Source organism: Ciconia boyciana, chromosome 1 (assembly GCF_034638445.1).
Source record: "Ciconia boyciana chromosome 1, ASM3463844v1, whole genome shotgun sequence".
NCBI lineage: Eukaryota > Metazoa > Chordata > Aves > Ciconiiformes > Ciconiidae > Ciconia > Ciconia boyciana.
In genome coordinates this window covers 202,791,233-202,812,704 of record NC_132934.1, presented here as the reverse complement: position 1 = coordinate 202,812,704, position 21,472 = coordinate 202,791,233, and the positions used below count along the sequence as shown (strand labels likewise).

The following is a 21,472-nucleotide window of genomic DNA, read 5'->3' as shown; positions in this document are numbered from 1 at the left end:
GTTCCTGCAATGTTCAGGCAAACCTACTTATTTTGTTAGCATCTTCCTCTTTGGAAATTTCCATAGCTGTGTAAACTAATTTAACAGCTAAACTGCACTCACTGAATGAGTAGCATGATCAGAGTTGCACTGTACATATCTGTGTACTACCAGAAAAATGGGACTGAAGCTGCCTCATGTTAACCTTACTCTGAAAATAAAAATTATAATAATACCATTGTAGGATACTCTTTAAAGTGCTTGTCCCTATGAAGTTCCTCTAACAGTAATACTGGAGAACCAGGGGAATGATTAGGAATGTTGAGACTGACCTGATAGTTGAAACTGGATGTGATGAGTACTGATAAAGTAGTCTAATGATTTACCATTCTGTGACCCTGTTCTCAGTCACTACTAAGATTTTCCCCAGCTAAGCATTTAAGCTGAAATTTCCATGCTGTGTATCTCCATCAAATTTTAACCTTGGTTCAGTCCTCCTTCAAAATCAGACTTGACAAATTTTCCAATTATCTGTGGTTTTTTTCCCCCAACTCCTTTTATTAAAAAGCTCCAGGAGTTCTTATAATTCAGGTTGTTCATGGCACTTTGATTTGGTCCTCTCATAAGGAGTTGTAAAATCATGGAATGGTTTGGGCTGGAAGGGACCTTCAAAGATCCAACCCCCCTGCTATGGGCAGGGACATCTTTCACTACATCAGGTTGCTCAAAGCCTCATCCAACCTGACCTTGAACACTTCCAATGATGAGGTATCCACAACTTCTCTGGGCACCCTGTTCCAGTGTCTCATCACCTTCATCATAAAAAATTTCTTCCTTAAGTCCAGTCTAAATCTACTCTTTCAGTTTATAACTGTTGCCCCCTGTCCTGTAACTACAGGCCCTGCTAAAAAGTCTGTCCCCATCTTTCTTATAAGCCCCCTTTATATAAAGAAAGGATGCAATAAGGTCTCCCCAGAGCCTTCTATTCTCCAGGCTGAACAACCCCAACTCTCTCAGCCTTTCTTTGCAGGAGAGGTGTTCCATCCCTCTGATAATTTTTGTGGCCCTCCTCTGGACCCGCTCCAACAGGTCCATGTCTTCCCTGTGCTAAGGACCCCAGAGCTGGATACAGTACTCCAGGTGGGATCTCATGAGAGCAGAGTAGAGCAGGAGAACCACCTCCCTCAACCTCCTGGCCATGCTTCTTTTTATGCAGCCCAGGATGCGATTGGCTTTCTGGGCTGCGAGTGCACATTGCTGGCTCATGACTAATTTTTCATCTACCAGTATTCCCAAGTCCTTCTCTGCAGAGCTGCCCCTCAATCAGTTCATCCCCCAGCCTGTATTAATATTGGGGATTACTCTGACCCAGGTGTAGGACCTTGTACTTGGCCTTGTTGAACTTCATGAGGTTATAGGAGGACATTAAAATAGAAAGTACAATGAGAGAGATACATCGCACTTCGGAATTTCAGGCTGGGCCCGTCAGTGAGTCAGATGTGCATGGGGAAGAAGGGGATTTCTCTTGTCTCAGCTGAGGAGCAAGAATTGGACCAGAAAAACAAAGCACTGCTCATAGCTCACTCCAGACTATCTGCTGGGTAGATCCTGAAATCACCGTGCACACCAGAGAGCAACTTACTCCATAAATATTCAAGTAAATGTCAATAGGATTAAGAGAAAAGCAAGGTACTACTCAAGGTGGCTAAAAATAGCAGCACTCAGATCTGCTTGATGATCTTCAAGATGATGATATACAGTAATGAAAATTCAGCGGAAACCTCTATCATATGATAAACTAACTTCTGAGTTTTTGACTTTGTAATATGACTATTACAGTGCATTATTAGCAGTACATTGGATTTTTATATCCTTCCTAGATACATATGCAGGAAAAGGTATTTTGCTATCACTATAAGACTGGAATACATTATCCTGCTTCTTTTAAAAAACAAAATATATTCTGCTTTGAATATTTCAGCCATTTTTTGCATATGATTGACAGTTTTACCTTTATTAAGATTTAGTACATTTTTGTTCTAGTTAAATAATCATTTCTTACTGCTCTTAATATTTCTAGCCACTCACTGATAGCCTGACCTACTCTTACCTACTTTTCATCCCTTTTCATTGATTTACACTCACTGTGGCCAGCTTCACTGGAACTTCCATTAATTGGGAATTAATATATAGCACCACAGAAGAGAAGTGAGGTTGAACTCAGATTTAAAATTAGACCAATCTATAAAAAATGTAGGATATAATTTTTATTCTTAACTAACAAACAAAGAAGCCGGGAATCATTGCAGCTACTTACACTGCTATACAAAGGCCTTCTCTAAAGCCTTCTATAACTCCATTTCAAGTCATTGGAAATGTCCAAAAGATTTTCAGTCAGGCCCTCAACAAATCAAAGATTAAGATTCATAATTAACTGAAGTAGTTGTGTGTACAATTAAGAAAAAGCTTCTTGGTAGATATCCTGAGGCTGCTGAATACTGTAGAGTGACAATGCATAAGACTTGCAGCAGGAAACAAAAATATCTTCTACTTTTGGGAAGTCATTTTCTATGTACCCAGCTTCTGTTTGTCCTTGGTAGATACAGTGTGTCTGTTTTAGACAGTACCTTTTATAGAAGTTGAGCTCTATAGTAATTGTCTTATAGTCACTTATTCTTAATTCATACTGGTTTTAGGTGGAATATGACTTGCAGATGAATCTGGTAGCCCAGCAGACAGAATATAATTTCTCCAATTCTAATGTGTCCAGAGAACAGAGGTTAGTAGACTGTCCCCTGGGCAGCTCCACCAGGTCTCTTCTAACTATCAGTAGCTAAACCTTGTGTTGTGTTATGTTACTTAACTGAGAAACTGGAAGTTGTAGCTGAATTATGTTCCCCAGGTATAAAGTCAGGGTGTTGATTCAGTGACAGGTTAGAAGGGAAAATGTGGTCTATTGAAGTAACATCCCTCCTTGTGTACTCTTCCTCATGAATGCATGAATATGCAGCAGTCGTTACATATATGAACTACTAGAAGTAATGAAGGAAATGAAGTGTCACACTTAATTTCACAGGGTTACACACAAGGGGGGAAATATTTTGTAAGTGAAGCTTGCAATGGCAAGTTTAAAGATTTTCATCTAAAATATTCAGGAATCCCAACAGTCTAAGGAATCTTACTAGCACCTTTTTCAAAGCACAGCTTGGAAATAAACATAAAAAATGTAATGGTGGGAATCACCATTTGTGGCAATTCTAATCTCAAATTCCTATAGCAATCAGAAATATTAAATCCACTGGAATAAGTAACTGGAGGGAGAATTGGCTCTGCTTTTAGTCCTGTCTCTCTCAGCAGGTTTCCTGTAAAAGCCTAATAGATGATTTGTATTATAACTGTTACAGTGGAGTACTCATTACTATTTTTTTTTTCATATAAGAGCCATACATAAGTCCGTGTGCAGTTTGTTCCTTTTTTAATGGGTTAAATTATACTCATATCAAGAAGGCTTCTTTGCTTACGATTAAAACTAAATACATAAAAAAAAAAAAGTGTCTGAAAATTCAAAAATTGCTGTCTTCTTTCAGGAAGAAAATCTACCCTTAACAGCATGTCCCTTGTAGATCCTTCACCTTCCACTGAAGGGTACTTGTGTACTCTTGTTCCCATCTCCAAAATACTCACAGGGCTGTGTAGGTATTTATTATCTCACTCCTAAGGGTTATAATATTTAGTACACATTCACCATATAATCTATGCCACTGTCTCTACGGACTGTTCAATGCTCTTCTGCAAAATAAACAAATAAATTGGAAATAAAAAGTTGGATTTCCTTCACTATAGAGGTCAACACAGTTAAAGTATTGTCTCTAACTCAAAGTGTCACGCATAAATAAAAGCCCTTAATGCAGATTGCATTAGTGATTTTAGTTTGAGTTGGCTGTCCTGCTGAGATAAAATTAACTGCTAACGGAACCCTTCTCAAGCCAAATCCATTCAAGGGACATTCATCCTTCAGCACCTTCCTGAGACATATATATACAGAAAGAAGAGATTTTTTCTTTTCTCACAAGGCACTAGAAAAAAATTTACAGTGCAATTCAGGATGACGAACTGGACATTCCTGGACACCTTGATGTTATACACAGGTGATCAAGGGAATACAGGATTACTTTGGAAAGTAAACACGTAAGTATTGCATAACCATCCTTTGCTCAAGCATGCTCTTCCTTGAGAAGAGAAAACCTCTCAGTGATACATGCATGAGGAAAAATGCCTTATGCTGTTCAAAGTTTGATTTATTTTTTTAACATATATAGATTATCTATATAACTGTATCACACATATAGACTTTAGATAGAGTAACTAAACATAGATATTCTTCAGCCCTTTCCATGTCATGATTTCTTATCCTCCTTTTATAGAGTAACAGATATTTCTTCAAATTCAGTTGAATTTCCAAATGCATCAAATCCTGCTTGTGGTCTCACGTGTTTCTGTTATTTTAATCCTGAGAAATGTTTATTTCTGGTTAAGTAAGTATGTGTTCATAATCGTTGTAATTTTAAGTTGGCAGGAAAACTTGGAATATTAAACAGTTTCTCTACACCCCACACCCTGTTTACAGCCACAGTATATAAAGTGCATGTGCTATATTTAGCTGAAGAGAAGCTTATTACTAAACTGTTTCTTATCACTTATAAGCAATATGCCAATAGCCTGAAACTCTCCTACTGCTGGGAAATATTCTATAAAATTTCATTTTTATAATATAGAAATAATAACAAACAGCAGTTGCAATGATATCAGTTTCCTCTTAAAGAGCTTAAGAGTGAAAAAAACAGAAATAAGCAGCAGGGAAAGGGGTAACGGCTTAACTAATTGAAGTTTGATGCTCTTCGCCTTCCTCACTTAACTTTTCTCACTGAGAAAACTAACTTTTCTGGTTTGGGTGTGTTTTGTTTCCCTGCACAGAAGACCATTATTTTCCATCTTAAAATACCTTCCTCTCCTTTCACCTGTTGCCTATTCATGTTTCCCCTCTCCTACCCAAATACAGACACATTGTTCTAGGTGCATGCAATGTGTACTGATTAGTTAATACCTTTCAAAATACAATATGTAAAAAACTATCTAGAATTTTACTGAGTAAATATACCTGCCTTTTCTGACAAAGTCTGTGCTTCTTTTCCTGATAATAACATTATTTGCACTCTCATCTAGCTTGCAGTTGACACCAAACTGGGGGGACCAATCAATTTGCTCTAGGACAGGGCTGCCATCCTGAGGGACATGGATAGGCGGGATGAACTGGCTGGCAGAAAACTCATGAAATTCAACAAGGACATGTGCAACATCAGTTCCTTGGGAAGGAACTTCCCTGGAACTGATACAGCCTGGGACCAACTTCCTGAGGAGCAGCTCTGCAGGAAAGATTCTGCAGAATCGTGATTCTGCAGGACCTGAAGATTCTTGCTGGTGAGCAGCAAGCGGCACATGGGCCAGCAGCGAGTCCTGGGAGTAAAGATGGCCAATGATAGCCTGGGATGTATGAACAGAGACTGGGGGAAGTGGTTATCACCCCCTGCTCAGCACTCATTAGACCACACCTACATACTGAGTCCAGTTCTGGGCCCCTCAGTACAACACAGAGATTGATAAACTGTATCCAGCTCAGGCCGGGGTCACCAAGATGGTGGGAGCCAGAGCGCCTGCCCTGTGAGGAGAGGCTGGGGGAGCTGAGCTTGTTCAGCTTGGAGCAGAGATGGCTTTGGGGGGACCTAAGAGCAGCCCCCAGTCCCTGTGGGAAGTCCTCGAGGAGACGGAGGTGGGCTCTTCACAGTGGTGCAGGGTGGGAAGGCAAGAGACAACAATGACATCAGCATACTCATGGATTAGGAAAGAGGGAAGCCTGTGAAATTTACTGACCACAAGATCTTACTCAGACAAAAAGAATTTTGCAAGTTTTTTAAAGAACAATCAAACAGTTCTGCAGACAGTGAGGATTTTAATAGATGTTTCAGCAAATACAGTGATAAAGAACATAATCCTTGTATTTTAGGGCATACATCTCAAAATGAAAATGCTAGAAATAAGTCTGCCATATGTATCTGACATTTCATAAGTAGCTCATGGGGCTTCTTGTACTTCAAGTACCCATGTGCAATACTATCAAACACAGACCATTATAATGCCCTAGTTATGGCAGTTTGTACTGTAATCCAAACTTTAACTATATGGTACGCCCTGTCCCCCTAAATATGTATTAGCTATATTGATAATTATCTGAGATTTCAGTTGTCCAAATGTTTTCTGTCTCCCCTGACATTTAGATAACTGAGGTTATACTGCAGCCACTGATTTTTCCCTCTAATACTCTAATTCCAAGAAAAATCTGCTATACAAATTACACTGGAAAAATTAAAGCTGAAAATTATCCATACTTTCTGAACTTTTCATGATTTAATATTTAAACTGCCCAAGGAAACATTAAAGTAATGGCAACTTTTTAATTATTATTGCTTTTTCTCCATTGGTGATAATTAAATGTTTTATTTTTTTCTGATTTGTGACCTATATTCCTCTGGAGGGGAGGGGAGGGGAGGGAGGAGGAGGGAGGGGAGGGGAGGGGAGGGGAGGGGAGGAGGGAGGGGAGGGAGGGGAGGGGAGGGAAAGGAAGGAGAGGAGAGGAGAGGAGAGGAGAGGAGAGGAGAGGAGAGGAGAGGAGAGGAGAGGAGAGGAGAGGAGAGGAGAGGAGAGGAGAGGAGAGGAGAGGAGAGGAGAGGAGAGGAGAGGAGAGGAGAGGAGAGGAGAGGAGAGGAGAGGAGAAGCAGAAAGAGAGAAGGAAGGAAGGCAGGTAGGAAGGAAGGAAACAATTTTGGGAAAAAGCGCGCTTTTCTGTATATTTTATTATACATAACTTTACTGATCATTTGAGCCACAGAGTTGCATTGTTTGGAGCTGCAACACCAGTTTCCCTGGTGATCGCCCAGCAGATTAGCGTCTGCCAGAATGCCAGCCTTTCTTTATCTTTCTCTAGTGATCATCAGTAAAATTACCACCTCAGTTTCCTTGGTTGATGAAATGTTGTTAATATTTCTCTTCTTAGCTAAAAGTGAACAGAATCAGCACTAATGTCAAGGACCCTTGAATACTCCACTGCCTCTTACAGTCAATCCCACAGGTTACTGATTGTTTCAATGGGAGTGAGCAATACATAGTTCTTTGGACGAAGATCATCATATCCATTTGCAAAAGTCATGGAAAGTCAAGCTTTGAATTAATCAGTAAAGTAATCTAAGGGACCCTACTGAGAGACAGCACAATTCTCATACTCAGTGGTGATGGGAGTTATTCCAGTGCCAATGTAACAAGAAACAATGAAATTAGGAAAGAAATAACTTGGGTTGATGCTGATTGTATGAGAGAAATTAAAATGTGAAACTTCATTTTACTCAATGAAAATACATTCTACGTATTAAACAACATAACATGGCATTAAACTATATAAAATTATTAAATAACTGTAAAAATAAAGCACATGAAAAGTAGATGGCACAAGCAGGGAAGAAGCAATATTTCAACCTCATAGGCTACAAGTTGATAAGGTGTAGACTACATAGGTGAGATTCAGCTCCCCTGACCAGAGACATCTCTAATATAGTAATATGAATATGAGTTATTCACTCTCAATTCTCTTTACAATCAATGGACTGAAATGAGAACTCTAGCAGTCATCTGACCTGTGCTAAGCATCTCCTTCAGGAAAAGATGAATCTCACACTAAAAAAGATTCACATTCTCCCTATAAAATCATACTTTCCTCTATTGACTGTGAGGATAGTCTAGATTACTAGTTTTATGTTATAAATATTACAGTTTCACCTCTGCCACAGAACTACAGAAGAGAAAGAATTAACAAGACCATGTGAAGAGGCGTAAGGGCAGACTGAACATGGAAGGTCACAGAGGCAGGTAAATTTTAGAAGTAGGACAGGGGAAGTTCTGGGAAATCAAACAGTCCTTCAGGAAAGCTGATTTCTAGACGGATAGTGGAAAAGTGGAACCAGTGAAAAACCTTTCTACCCTCCGTATGTCAGTTTCCTTTCCACTCTGAGTGAAATTTGATTAATTCTGAGATTAATCCACGCTCAGAACAGCATTTATTGGAGAATATGAAGTTTAAGTGATTCTTATGATTACATTAACAACAAAATCAATGACTTCTAGCTTATTAATTTTGTTTTGAAGAGCTGCAAATAGTTTCATAAGGAGCAAAGTCAGGGTATGTCCCTGGCTGTCTCTTAGAGTAAGTTCCATATGTAGTCCTCAGCCTGGACTTACTGGAGCACATCTTAGCTTCCTGCACACCTAGGCTGCATTTTCATGGGAGTATGTAAATATATAAGGAGGTGGTTTCTTAAGTCTCATCCCAGCATGAAGCCAGGATTCAGGATGGGAATGCGCCTGGAACTGGAAGCTGGGAAGTGTTCTCATGTACTGCAGTAAAGACCTATCCCTTCCCAAAATTTTCATTATCCTGTTTATGCATATTTCATTCCATCTGCAACACTGGACTACCTAGTATCTCAACACTATATATTTCTTTTATGAAAGCTGAAACATCTTCCCTCTAAAGGAATACAGGAAAACTCAGCCTTAAGATGAAATTCTTGCAAGTATAACTCTGTAAGAAACCTTTGAAGTTATTAGTATCTCTCAATGGGCTCTTCTTTCATCTGTTTTCTGCCCTAAGTTGTACAGCAGGAAAATTAGGAAAAAGCCATGGCATATACGCCAAAGTGGTGCTTCAGACTTATCATTTGGGCTTCATTATTCCTGTCTGTGACTTCTAGTTCAGCAGCAAACAGGATACCTTTTTAACTGGTATGTGGCAAAATCTGAAGAAAAGGGAGATTTTCTCCATTCTAGTTTTATTTGAAGTCAGCAATCTCAGTACTCATCACAGTGAGCAATTTATTTGATATCCATATTCTACCTCAAGACATCATTGACATGTCCCATATCTCCTTCTAGCCAAATCCTTCTCCAGATATATCTCTGCAAATCAGTAATAACCTTACAACATTGTCATTCAGGATGGGACTCACACTACCCACTGTCAGTCACACAAAAATTAAGCCTCTAATTTAAGCTGCTCATCTATACTCTTTCTATAGTCACTGAACAGAAAATTAACTTCCAGGACTCGATGTATTCCATCCTGAATTCTGGAAGCCTCATTGTTTTACCCATTTACTACAGCAGGACTCAAATGTCTATATCTTTGCTTAATTGCCTGCTTCCATGCCCAGACTGTCATTTGATATACAAGATCCCTCCCATGTTGTCATCAGGATGCTTTTTCTCAGAAATGGCTGAAACCCAGGTTTATGTGGGCCACAATGGCCACAGACTGGGAAGGCTTAATTTGTGAAACTCTCGGAAAACTCTAGGTGAGCTGTTATCTTCTCATGCACGACTCACCCCGTGCCTTTGGAAGTGCACTACAGAGTGCATGTTCCTGTTCCCATAAAGTACCCCAAAACAGGAAAAAAGATTGCATGAGTGTGTTGACTGCTAGTGCTATGATACTGTCTGTCAGCACAACATCAAGATCCTCTTTAGCTCAAAAAATCCTGTATCTTGGCATGCATATTCTGGCATGCAGGTCAGGGATGTTATTAATCATTAAGTGGGAGGGAGGGCAGATGTGAAGTATTTTGGGCAGCTTATGGTAGAAAGACTTGAACAAGTCACTTAATCTAAAATACAGATTCTAAGGAAAGAAATGTCAAAGAAACATGCTTGAGAGAAACTAGATAGGATGTTCCACTGACAGGTGAAGTGCATGTGCTCTTTCTCTGGAGGTGGTGTAAGTGCAATTCAGAAAAGCCTCCACTGAGCATGGCCTAAGTATACTTGATCCTGAGGTAGCTTCTAGATCTACATTTCTGTCTATGTAACAAAGAGTGAATACTGACCTTTTTCACATTAATCAAAACCCATTTGTTATCTTGACGTTGTGTGAATACAAATTACAGCCTAGTTCTGTTTGCATTTTGAAGTATTTTATATGTTTTTCCACTGCACAGATTTGGCAGAAAAGCTTTGAAACAGTTGAATTGAATGTGCCTTAGTCTTTGGTTCTCTGAGCTTCTGTCTCTCAACTTTTCAAAATTAACTCCTAAGCAGTGAAACCTTGTGTCTAAGTTTCAAGGTGAATCTGCAATGCTTTTATGACACTGCATTCTGCTTTTGGAAATAGTCCAGTGTATGTAAAATCCCTCCCATGTGAGCAGGAATGGATTCTAAGTGCCCACCTATGAAGTTCAGAAATCTGCTCATCTGGTAAAGGTCATTTTTTAAAAGAAATGTCTTACTACAAATCCCAGCTCCTTTTCTGAGAGCCTAATTATGAAGCAATTGCTCTTATCAGGCCTTAGGGCATTTTATTTTTAGTAAGTTTAATGATACTACATGCTGACAAGTTCAGGAGCATTTTGCAGGAAGAGATGGGTGCTGGTTTTGGCTGGCACAGAGTTAATTTTTTTCCTAGTTGCTGGTATAGTGCTGTGTTTGGATTTAGGATGAGAATAATGTTGATAACACACTGATGTTTTAGTTGTTAGAATGTGCTGCTTTTGGCTGGGACAGAGTTAATTTTCTTCATAGTAGCTAGTATGGGGCTGTGTTTTGGATTTGTGCTGAAAACAGTGTTGATAACACAGGGATGTTTTAGTTACTGCTGAGCAGTGCTTACACAGCGTCAAGGCCTTTTCTGCTCCTCACCCCACCCCACCAGTGAGTAGGCTGGGGGTGCACAAGGAGCTGGGAGGGGACACAGCTGGGACAGCTGACCCCAGCTGACCAAAGGGATATCCCATACCATATGACATCATGTTCAGCATATAAAAGCTGGGGGAAGAAGAAGGAAGGGGGGAAGGTTTGGAGTGATGGTGTTTGTCTTCCCAAGTAACCGTTACACCTGATGGAGCCCTGCTTTCCTGGAGATGGCTGAACACCTGCCTGCCCATGGGAAGGAGTGAATGAATTCTTGTTTTGCTTTGCTTGTGTGCGCGGCTCTTCCTTTCCCTATTAAACTGTCTTTATCTCAACCCACGAGTTTTCTCACTTTTACTCTTCCAGTTCTCTCCCCCATCCCCCCGGGGAGAGTGAGCAAGTGTCTGTGTGGGGCTTAGTTGCCAGCTGGGGTTAAACCATGACAAGCTGTTTTCGAACTCTTTCTATAGCACCTACATAGCAGTCTTAAGCATAACTCTTTCAGTATCCAATATATAGAGGAACTCTTTTATCTACACATTAATTCAGAGTGCTGTTTTCTTTACAAAAGGAAAAGAGACAAATACTACTTGCTGTGTAGACTTATTATCTAGTATTTTAAAAGGGTTTTTTTCATTAGTTAAAATAGAGACATGCTAGAAGACTTACAGTTTACATGATGTCATCATCAGGTTTGCACACAACCGTCATGGAATACAAAAGTCATAGCACATAAATGATTTATCTCTTCTTTAGGCAAGTATGAAATTGCAAAAATCACACCAAAGATGTCTGATGAATAGAAAATGTCCTGGCTGGCATTCTGCCTTATGTGAGGTAGTTGTAATGTCAAAGTAAAGAATTGCTTAACAAAATCAGCAAATATTAAAATAATCATGCATAACTTAAGACACACATTTCAGTTTAATGTGAGTGCCCTTCTCCAGATGTAAGAGTGGTCTTAATTTGCTATAAGTATCCCTAGTATTAAAACTACTACTGAACAACAATTTCCTCCTTAAGGTTACATAAGCTTTAATTTATCTGTCTTGAAATTCATACGTACGTTAGTTTCTCTTAACTTACCTAAGTATCCTCTATATTCATTTAAATCATTTAAGAAATTAAGGTACAGTTATGAATGCTAGTTGCATGAATGAAAACGCTGCATTTTGGCATGCTCATATATATGAAGGGCCAGCCATATGTTGTCATGGTTGTGCTATGTATCTTCTAGATCTGACACAATACTGGACTGTTTAAATGGAAACAGCCTAGGCTGGTGGAAAATAAAATCAGTTTTTTCCATTCCTTCAGAGGAACTAAAATTTAGAAGGTGGAAAAACTTGACACAAGAAAACAAAGGATTTAAGTATTAATGGTGGGGTTTACAAACCATAGCATCAGGGATAGCTGTATGCTGCAACAAGGCATCCTCTTAGCCATGGCTCCTGTCCAGCCACTATGTCTGGGCTTGCTCCTCAATATGGAGCAGGCAGCCCCAAAGGAGGATACCGTTCTGGGTCCTGTCCAAATAAAAAGTCAGGATATGGCCACGGTTCACACACAAACTGGGGACGTGGGAAGCAATCCCAGGACCTGGAAGCTGGACATAGGCTCTAAGGCTCCCAGGCTGCTCGAGAGAAATGGAGTGGAACACTTATAAACAAATGTATGCTCTTCAGATAAGAGAAAAGTGGGAGAAGAGAGTCAAAAGAGAAAAAGAGAAGGAAATATATACAAGCATGGCATTCTTGAAGAAGAAATTATATACAGAAGCAGAAGTCCTAGACTCTTTAGAGGATTCTTGCATGATGAATTGCCTAAAGCAGGGGAACATGCACAGATGTTTTAGTGCTTTGTGCAGGTCTGTATGTTTATAAAGTAAAGAATAACTCTTCTGGAGCATGCATGTCTGCGTCATTTGCACATCTCCCTAAAGACAAAAAGTGTAAATCCTCCACAAGGCTGCAGAAAAATACATGCTTAAAGTAATGAGAAGTCTTAAAATATCCTGGAGCTCTTGGGTCCAGATCTTCAGGGAAAGTCCAAGGAATCTTTTGTGTTTCTTTTTTTTTTAACTCAACCCAAGAACACTTCTGAGTTCCCAAAAAAGATAGGTGCCCCAGCTTTGCCCTGAATTCATAGTGGAGTGAGACACACCTGTGTGCCAGCAAGTAAGTCCACTCACAGTCAGAGTTCAAGGAGAAAGTCAGCTATAGCCTGCTCAGAGCAAGAAAAGGAAGAAGGTTCAGGAGCCTTCTGTGGTGGGACCTGAACAGAGCAGCGTGCTGAAGGGCAGCTCTACCAGGCTGGGTGGCACCACAGAGAGAGAGAGCTTCTGGACAATGGAAATTTTCTTCTGTTACCCATTTTCTTCTATTACACATTCAAAACCCACTGACTTTAAACTAACAGGAAGAAGCAGCACCTAGTACACCAGTAATCCTCAAAACTGCACCTATTCATCTTAAAAAAGGTGTATTATGGTATTTTATGCATATCATATTGCTCATATAAGAGTATCAGTATCATTTACATATTTTAATTGCATTTCATAATAATCTTCATTCTGCAGATGCCTAAGATGAAGCTAAAAGAATCTGAAACCTTCTCAAAAATGGTCACGTAGTTGGACTGAACTGAAAAGGTTAAAACTGCAGATGTGATGGAAAGAAAACGAAAATAGCGGCCACAGATTTTACATGAAAACTTGGAGACTATGGTTTTTAAGTTATGAAAAATAAAGCCTGGAAAACCTCAGAATAGTCTGAAGCTCATGACACCTGTAGCACTGATAGTAAGCTTAAGAACATATGTATGAATATGTACAAATATCGGTTCTCAAGGTGGGATAGTCATGGCACTGAGAAAGTACTGGTATTTTCTGTAAAATGAATACTGATTTCTGCAACTTAAACTATCAGTATAAAAATGTAAAGTGATATTTTTAGAAAATTTGGGTTTAAAATTAGGTTCCTAAAAGCATTATATCACAACCTCAATATAAACAACATTTTTCAGAACTGGTGAGTATCAGTCTCGAATGATTGCAGAGCAGACCAGACTTCCAACCCTTTTTTAGCCTCAGGTCTTTACAACGACCAAAAATTAAGGCCATAGCCAGAGTAAGGCGTATAAAATCAGAAAATGAGGATCTGACATACTAACTGTATCATTCTGAAAAAAAGAAAATAATATCATTCAGTGTAAAGTAAGTGAAATAATGTTGCCAGGAATAATAGCCAAAGAGAACCCCAAGGAAGCTGGTAAAGGACTTTGAGGCACATGTGTGGCACCACTCAGAGACCATGTCAGTTTAGCCAAATACTGAAACCAAAGAGAAAGCAGAAATTCACATAATGAAGTTGTGAATTCTAACTATAAAATTAACCTGTGGAATTGTATTGTCTTATTCAATAAATATTCAACAAACTTTCAATTAAAATTTTGACAACAAATATGTATAGCAAAGAAATTTTGGCAGCTGCCAACAGTTCATTGTCGAAAACATTTAGGACTCTCTGCTCAGACATGGAAAGCGGGACTTACCACTTCATAGAAAGTGAAGTTTAGTGTTAGGGGAAAATTTGTAAATGCCTTCAAGGACAAACGCTCCACTGTCCAGAGAAAGGACAAAGAAACTAAAACCTACAAGAGCAGGCCTAGTTCTGCTCTATTTGACTTGGCATTTCCCAGCCAGCATATATAGCCACCCAGCCAGCATATATAGCCACCCAGCCAGTGCACGCATGGCCAAAACCCCAGCCACAATACTTGCTGCCTTTACTCCATGCAGTAGTTAAAGGGCAAGGAAGGAAAAGGGATTGCTTCAGAAAGGAAACTGAGGGGAAAATAGCTGGCCGACACAGGCAAAAGGACTCAACAAGAAAAAAATATTTAAAATAATCCTATGTCAAAGACATATTACTTGGAGGGAGAAACAGAAGCTGCAGGAATCTTAAGCAGGGAAGATTTCAGTCTGCAGGGTTAAGTTTTAAATGACACCAACCATGGCTGCAGCATATCTAAATAGCTTATTTGATAAAGAGATGGTTTAGCTGGAGCATCGTTTCCCAGCACTTGGCTCCTAAACAACAGGAACATACAGAGAAAACCAGGTCAAAACAAAGACACAGTCAGACCAACCAGTATATATTTTACCCAAAGCAACTGCTTTCAAAATTTACTGAGATCTTCTCTCTCCCATTACTTCTGCTCCTGAGTCCATGTTTCTACTTGTATGTCCACAGACAGTAACCTACCAAGCATCTGCATCTACATTGCTTTGATTTACACCCCCTGCTCAACAGCATCTTTTTCTCTCATCCTGAATTCCAAGCCAAATATAATTAGCTCATACAGTCAGCAGCACCAGTTTCCAAATGCATTGCCAGGTCTCAGTTCTCTCACATCTTCTTCCTTCTGTGATTACCTCAAGACTGTCCCTCTTGATCTTTTCATCAAGGCTATATGTAAGCAGATTCTTTCTAAAGTTTCAGTCTCTAAAACACAGATTCTTCCAGATTGCTAAAACTGTCACCCAGGCTCGTATCAACGTGCATCTCAATTACTGCAATCTTCTCCCTCAGCCTGCACAAATGTAATCTGTCATCTTTACTATCCATTCAAAATGCTTCTGTGAAGTTCATTTTCCGAGCCCATCATCTGCCTGTGTCATTCTTACCTATGCATCCATCCATTGCATATCCTTTCCCTACCTCATCAGTTATAGCTACTTACTTTAATTTCTAAGAAATTTCAAAGTCTAATTCAACCCCCTTCAGCCCTCTCCAAATATTTCTCATTCTGTATCCAACAGCTCATTATGCTTGCCCTCTATGTCTGACTTGTTAAATGCGAGGATCTTTGTTCTTCTTTCTGTGCCATAATTCTCTGTAAACATCCCTGAATGAATAGTATGAGACAATTGAAAATATTACATTCATTGTCTGAATCCAAGATTAGAAGCACCGAGGTTCTGAATTCAAAATGCTTTAACAGTAAAGCTGGGTGAATAACTTACAGCATGGAAATTATTTAATGAATTTTGCTTAATTTTCTGTTCACAAAATGGTGAATTTAGTATTCAGAAGTACCCACCAAATAATCTTTGAAAATTATTCTTGCCATGTTGCTTAAAAACAAGGAAATTTGAAAATTGATCTGTTTTGATGTATATATAGGTCACATGATAAATTTCTGTAGCCTAGTTACAGGAGTATATCTTAGAGGCAGGCTGTGGGTACAAATACTGGTGATTACATATCTAAAATTCACTGCCTGACAATAACTTCTAAAATTATAGATGCTGTGGTGGTGATCATTCCTAGCAATAAACTTAGCTTCCAGAATATCATCTGAAACAAATGAAAAAGATATAAACACACGAGCTATTTTTATTTTAAAACGCAAATGCTTTTTCAAAAGAATTGTCATTTTATTTTAAGCCTGATTCTCTAAGGAAAGGAAAAAGGGTTCATTGCCTGAGTTTTGTCTTTCTGTAATGCTCAACTGAGTAATTTTCACCTAACCCTTCAGTAACTTTTCTAGAATTCTGGTTAAAAAACAAATGAAAAATAAAGATTTGGGGGGAGAAAAAAAGTTACAGACAGCTCCAAAGTAGCCACAGTGCACACTGCCTTGGTCATGGATGGGCTGTGCAGGGAAGCAGGGGACGTGTAGGGAGGCTCAGGGGACACGGGGGAGTAGCAAGATGGAGGAAAACCTGCTATGAAAGGATATGAGAAAGAACTGGCTATATTAAGGCAGTAACAGTGGAGAAAGGGTGTTAGAAGTGTAAGACATCCTTCCATAGAAAAATAGGCTTTGTTTATTCCTCTGCTCATAGAATTACATGAGGGTCTTAACTTTTTGGAGTGTTTATTCGTTTTCTGAATGCATAAATCTTATCTTGCCTATCTCAGCAGCTGTCATCTTATTTCACTGGTCAGGACAGTATTTCCATACAGTAACATCTTTCTATCTAAAGTGGCACAAAGCTAGGTGAAAGGCAGAAAGCCATGGTGTAAATGATATAATATACATGACCTATGTATAAATATTCCTTCTTACTGTTCTCACAGGATTCAGCTAACCTTCCTTCCAAACAGGTCATAGAGTTTTACATACTTTATTTCCTATTCCCAGGCAACCATAGTTTTCAACAAAGAATGTCCTGAATGCCTCAAAACAGCTAACTAAAATTAATCATCTGGGAAAACACTAACTACACTCATGTACCAGATACAGCATGCGAAACAAGGTCACTAGGTATCACTCTTGACTGTGGGTCAGAAGTTCCTCAAGTCCTGTTCTCAGAGCTGGCTCAAGATACAGTGCAGTAACACCAGATAAATACAAACTGAGATCAAACTTCCAATCTTTTCTGACTATATCACGGTAACAATTTTCAAATGAGGGTTGGTACCTTCTATCGTAGTCCTCTCCCAATATGGCCTTTCGCTTCTGAGCATTAGTAATGCAAACCCCTAGCCCAGGAGCACAAAACTTACTTAGTGTGATCTTTTACTTTGGTATACTGTCCTACCAACGTATATCTATACCATGTTCAGTTCTATCTGTGGTATGTATTGTAACTTTTCAGTCATGATTATTATTTAGGTGGGTAATTAATATTTTTGGATGCCTTTTAAAGTGTATTAGAGGCTAAAAATTAAAGGGACAGAACTCTTGTGAAGACCTTTTCTCTGTAGCCTATCAACAAATACTATTTGAAACAGTTTGAAAACTGGTGATTTAGTTTGCAAGCCTCAGACAGAAAACGAAGTCAAAATATAATTTTACAACTACATTTTTTTTCTTTGGTGCATTCAGTTATAAAAAGAAATTTGCTCTGCTTTTCCTATCACAAAATTAAACATATTCCATATACAAAACATATTATCTGTAGATTTCACAGGATAATTACACAGATAATATCTTAACTGCATTTATTAAATTCTACCTCCCCTCTTTTTTCTCTCAAATACATACTGGACACCAAATCCACTGAAGAGAAGCGAAGGTGATGAAGTCTGTAACAGGACCAACACATGTGACATCTCCTTTTCCGCAGAGCAGCAAAGGAACATGGCACCCCAGTGCCATGTCCCACTCATTCAATTAACTATGAATGGGCATCTCCTGTCCTCTTCCTGTTTTTCAGTGGAAGTTTAAATCTCTTATAACATTTTTTTTAGTGAATGCTCTGCTTTTTATGGAAAATTTTAATTCTTTCAGGGGAAAGATAAGTACCTAAACCCTAAACTACTCAAGTTTCAGCTGAAACAGAAAGTATTTTAGTGCCTTCCAGGAGCTGCAGCTTGGGCTAGGATCATCACTGTTCACTTCATCACCCTTAGGACACTGTGGCTGATGTGTCACCTAAAGGAAACCAGGCTATAATACAGGACATGTATGTTCCTATAGGAAAATGGGAATATGAGGCATATATTCCCATGCAGGAACCATGATGACAGCTCAGCATCAAAGTACTTGATTTTCAATGGGCATCTTTCAGATTTATTTTTTTCACACGAAACAAAAATATTGCCTTTCTGTTTTTATAGGGAAGGTCTGTAATTTAGGAAGATGGCTACTGGGATTTTTTTCTATCTTAAGTTTTAATTAGGTTTTGCTAACTTCGGACTTGAGCTATTACCTTGTAGATGTCCAGGAATCCACACTGGTGGTCAAACCGCGTGTAGAGTTCATTCAGCATGCTGATGACCTGCATGGGCGTGCACTGCGCACAGATGGCAGTGAAGCCAACAATGTCCGAGAAGAGCATGGTGACATCATCAAACTTCCTGGCCTGAACCTGCTGCCCCTGCCACAACTGCTGAGCCACTTCTTCAGGGAAAATAGAAATAAGGAGATCCACTGTTTTCTTTTTCTCCTCTTCCAGGGCTTGGTGTGTGCATTCTAGCGTTGCCTTCAGTTTATCCATTCGTTTTTTCAAGCCATCCTGGGCCTTTGCTTGCTCCCCAACCAATATGACATCGCGAGTAGCATCATGGATAGGTATGTCGGAAAGATGGAGGCCTCGGCCCATCAGTTCATCCAGCTTGTCCACACAGGGGGAACCCAGAAACAAAATCGAATTTGATTCTGGCACATGTATCATTTGTCCTTTAATTTCCATCACCTGCAAAATAAAAATAGAATTTAGAAAAGGAAAAATTAGCTAATAGATGTAGATCCCCATTCTACTTTCCCCATCTTTCCTTTTCAGCTAAAATGATAAACATAAAACTGTAGCCTTTTATACAGAAGCCTCTTACACTCACCTATTCAAGTAATGAGACTCATATAGTCTACTCACCAAGGTGAGTCAGAAAATAGCCTATACTGACACAAAAGTATACCCAAATCAGATGTTAGATTCTATTTCAACCCAATGAAATAAGAAAGCAACCACAATAACATGTATTTCTCAGAATGGTGTGTAAATAATGCTTCTAAATTTTGCTCCTGGAATGTACCTGGCCTTAAAAGCAAATTCCAGAGTAGCTCCTTCTCTGTTACTTAGCTATAAATTATAAAAAGCACAAAATTAAAGGAAAATAACTATCTGAAAGCAGGTTAGTGAAATGGTGAAGTAGCTTCCATTCTTTCTCAGCAAAACAGCTACTAAGTCAAATGTGGCCATGTTATAGAGGAATCAAATAAGAACAGACATGAGAAAGAACTCCATAAAATAATGAGTGGCATGGAAAAAGTGTACCAGAGCTCCTATTTCCTATGTGCCTTCTCGTACATGCAGCAGAGTTGAAGGCTGACATTCTGTTAGAGTCTGCAGATTTCTTGGTGATATAGATTCCTGTAATTTGTATTTGCAGAATAGAAGAAGGAACAGTAGGAAAGGAGTAGCAGGTGGTTCGTCACACTGGTTTATAGATTTTGCATTTGCCTGTTAAATGGCTAAATGTTTTGAGTGCTGTCTAGTGGTTGATACCAATGAGGCCGTGGCTTGTTACCTCTTGCTCTATGATGGCAGTCAAGCACAAAACTACCAGACTAAAATGGACATTGAAAACCAACTGTAATGATATATTTGACATTTGGGGCTACATACATTCTGATTTTCATTAACTTACTTGGGTCACACAGAAGTAACTGTCAAATACTGCAAAGGGACATTTCTCACCTGAATATAGTATATAAAAAACAAAAAGAAACAAACAGAAAACTAAGATGGACATGTTTTGTTTAAGCAGAAAATAATTGAATCAGATGATAAACTGAATCTCTTTGTAAATACAGCCTGCCGTAGCCTCTGTCATGAAAAACAATCATCGTTAATGTTTTCATTCCAGTACTGCACAAAGACCAGGGCAATACTGTGCTAAGTGATCTAAAAAATACACAACACACAAACCTTGTGCATCTAAGCACAGTGTTAGGCAGCATAATGCCTTAAATCTGTATTCTTCTATTCCACACAATCCACTGAAATAAAAAGGTCTCCTCCAGTCACCCTTTCTTTCATCGTGTAGGCATTCCCTCACCCTCACATGATTCACTTTATCATTTAATCTTCCTTCCATCCATAATCCTTCCAAGCAAAATAGGAAAACCTCAATCAGAGAATCCAGAGGTGTCTGTAATAATGATGTGATTTAAGCATCCAGAGGCCTGGAAGCTCCTGCTGAGCTGACAGCTACGCCCACATGGTACTTTCCATGTTTGGGGGAGATGTTGGGAAGCTCCTGTTTCTATTAGGGATTTCTTACATCAGATAATATGCTGTCATTGCAGATCCTACTGTCAACACAGGGACTGAGCCTATCCTATCCCCATGCCCCTCTGCCTCCACACCCCACCCTGCTAGCAACCCTACGGATGTAACTTCTGGTGTCAGCCTGGGAACTCAGCAAATGAAAGTAAATGAAAGTAATTACAATTGTCAATTTTCCTAATTTATGTTCCCACACACCTACTAATATTTACATTTCTAAGCCTTGTTTCCTCAGCTTCATTATGGGACAGCCATCTCTGTGAGAAAGGTAGTCAGCTACCTAGATGGGCAGATTTAATGCTCCAAGACTAATTGTTCTTTTTAATTTTTAAAACATATGGCTCCCTGCTCAAAACATAAGGGAAATAGGTGCTTTCTTCATGCATGCAGCCTCATGCTTTCAAAGGGCACATACAAAATTGTTTTAACTCTGAAGTACAAATTGCCAAATGTGAAACACATGGTATGGCATTTCTAAATTATCTTCTTATTTTGTTGCCCTTTGCCAGAGAGTTTTTCTGGTTTCTGTTCCTAGAACTTCACTGGTGTGTAAAACAAATGTATCTCATATTATCACTTCTCTCTCGCACCTCCAGATGAAAATAGGGTGTCAGCTCAGGAGGAGAGAGTGTGACCACACACCCTGGCTGAGCCAGCCTGGCCTGGGGTGGGCTGCTTGTCAGCAAGGCAAGGCACCTGGCTTGGAGCCATGTTTCTTCTGTTAACCTGCTGTGAGACTAGAAGAAAATTAATGCATCCCTCTGTGCTCCCACTTCGCCTTTGTCAATTTGAGGTGTTAAACTCTTTGATGTGATCTCTGTCCATGTGAATATATTGTGCCAATGTTCCCCAGGTGGATTCTTCTCAGGAAACACTGATTGAGCGCAAACATACTAAACAGGCACTCTGGAGTCCTCTGCTCTGCTTCTGGGTAACCCCAGGCAAATTATCAACTCTGAGTGCTTATTT

General features: G+C 39.3%; 1 protein-coding gene across 1 annotated transcript in view; it reads right to left on the bottom strand.

Annotated features, from left to right (window-relative positions):
• Positions 1-21,472, bottom strand: part of GUCY1A2 (guanylate cyclase 1 soluble subunit alpha 2) — a 169,010-nt gene that overhangs the window by 58,903 nt on the left and 88,635 nt on the right. The window contains exon 5 of the mRNA XM_072850613.1: positions 18,425-18,910. Coding sequence (XP_072706714.1) covers positions 18,425-18,910 — 486 coding nt within the window. The remainder of the gene's footprint in view (positions 1-18,424; positions 18,911-21,472) is intronic.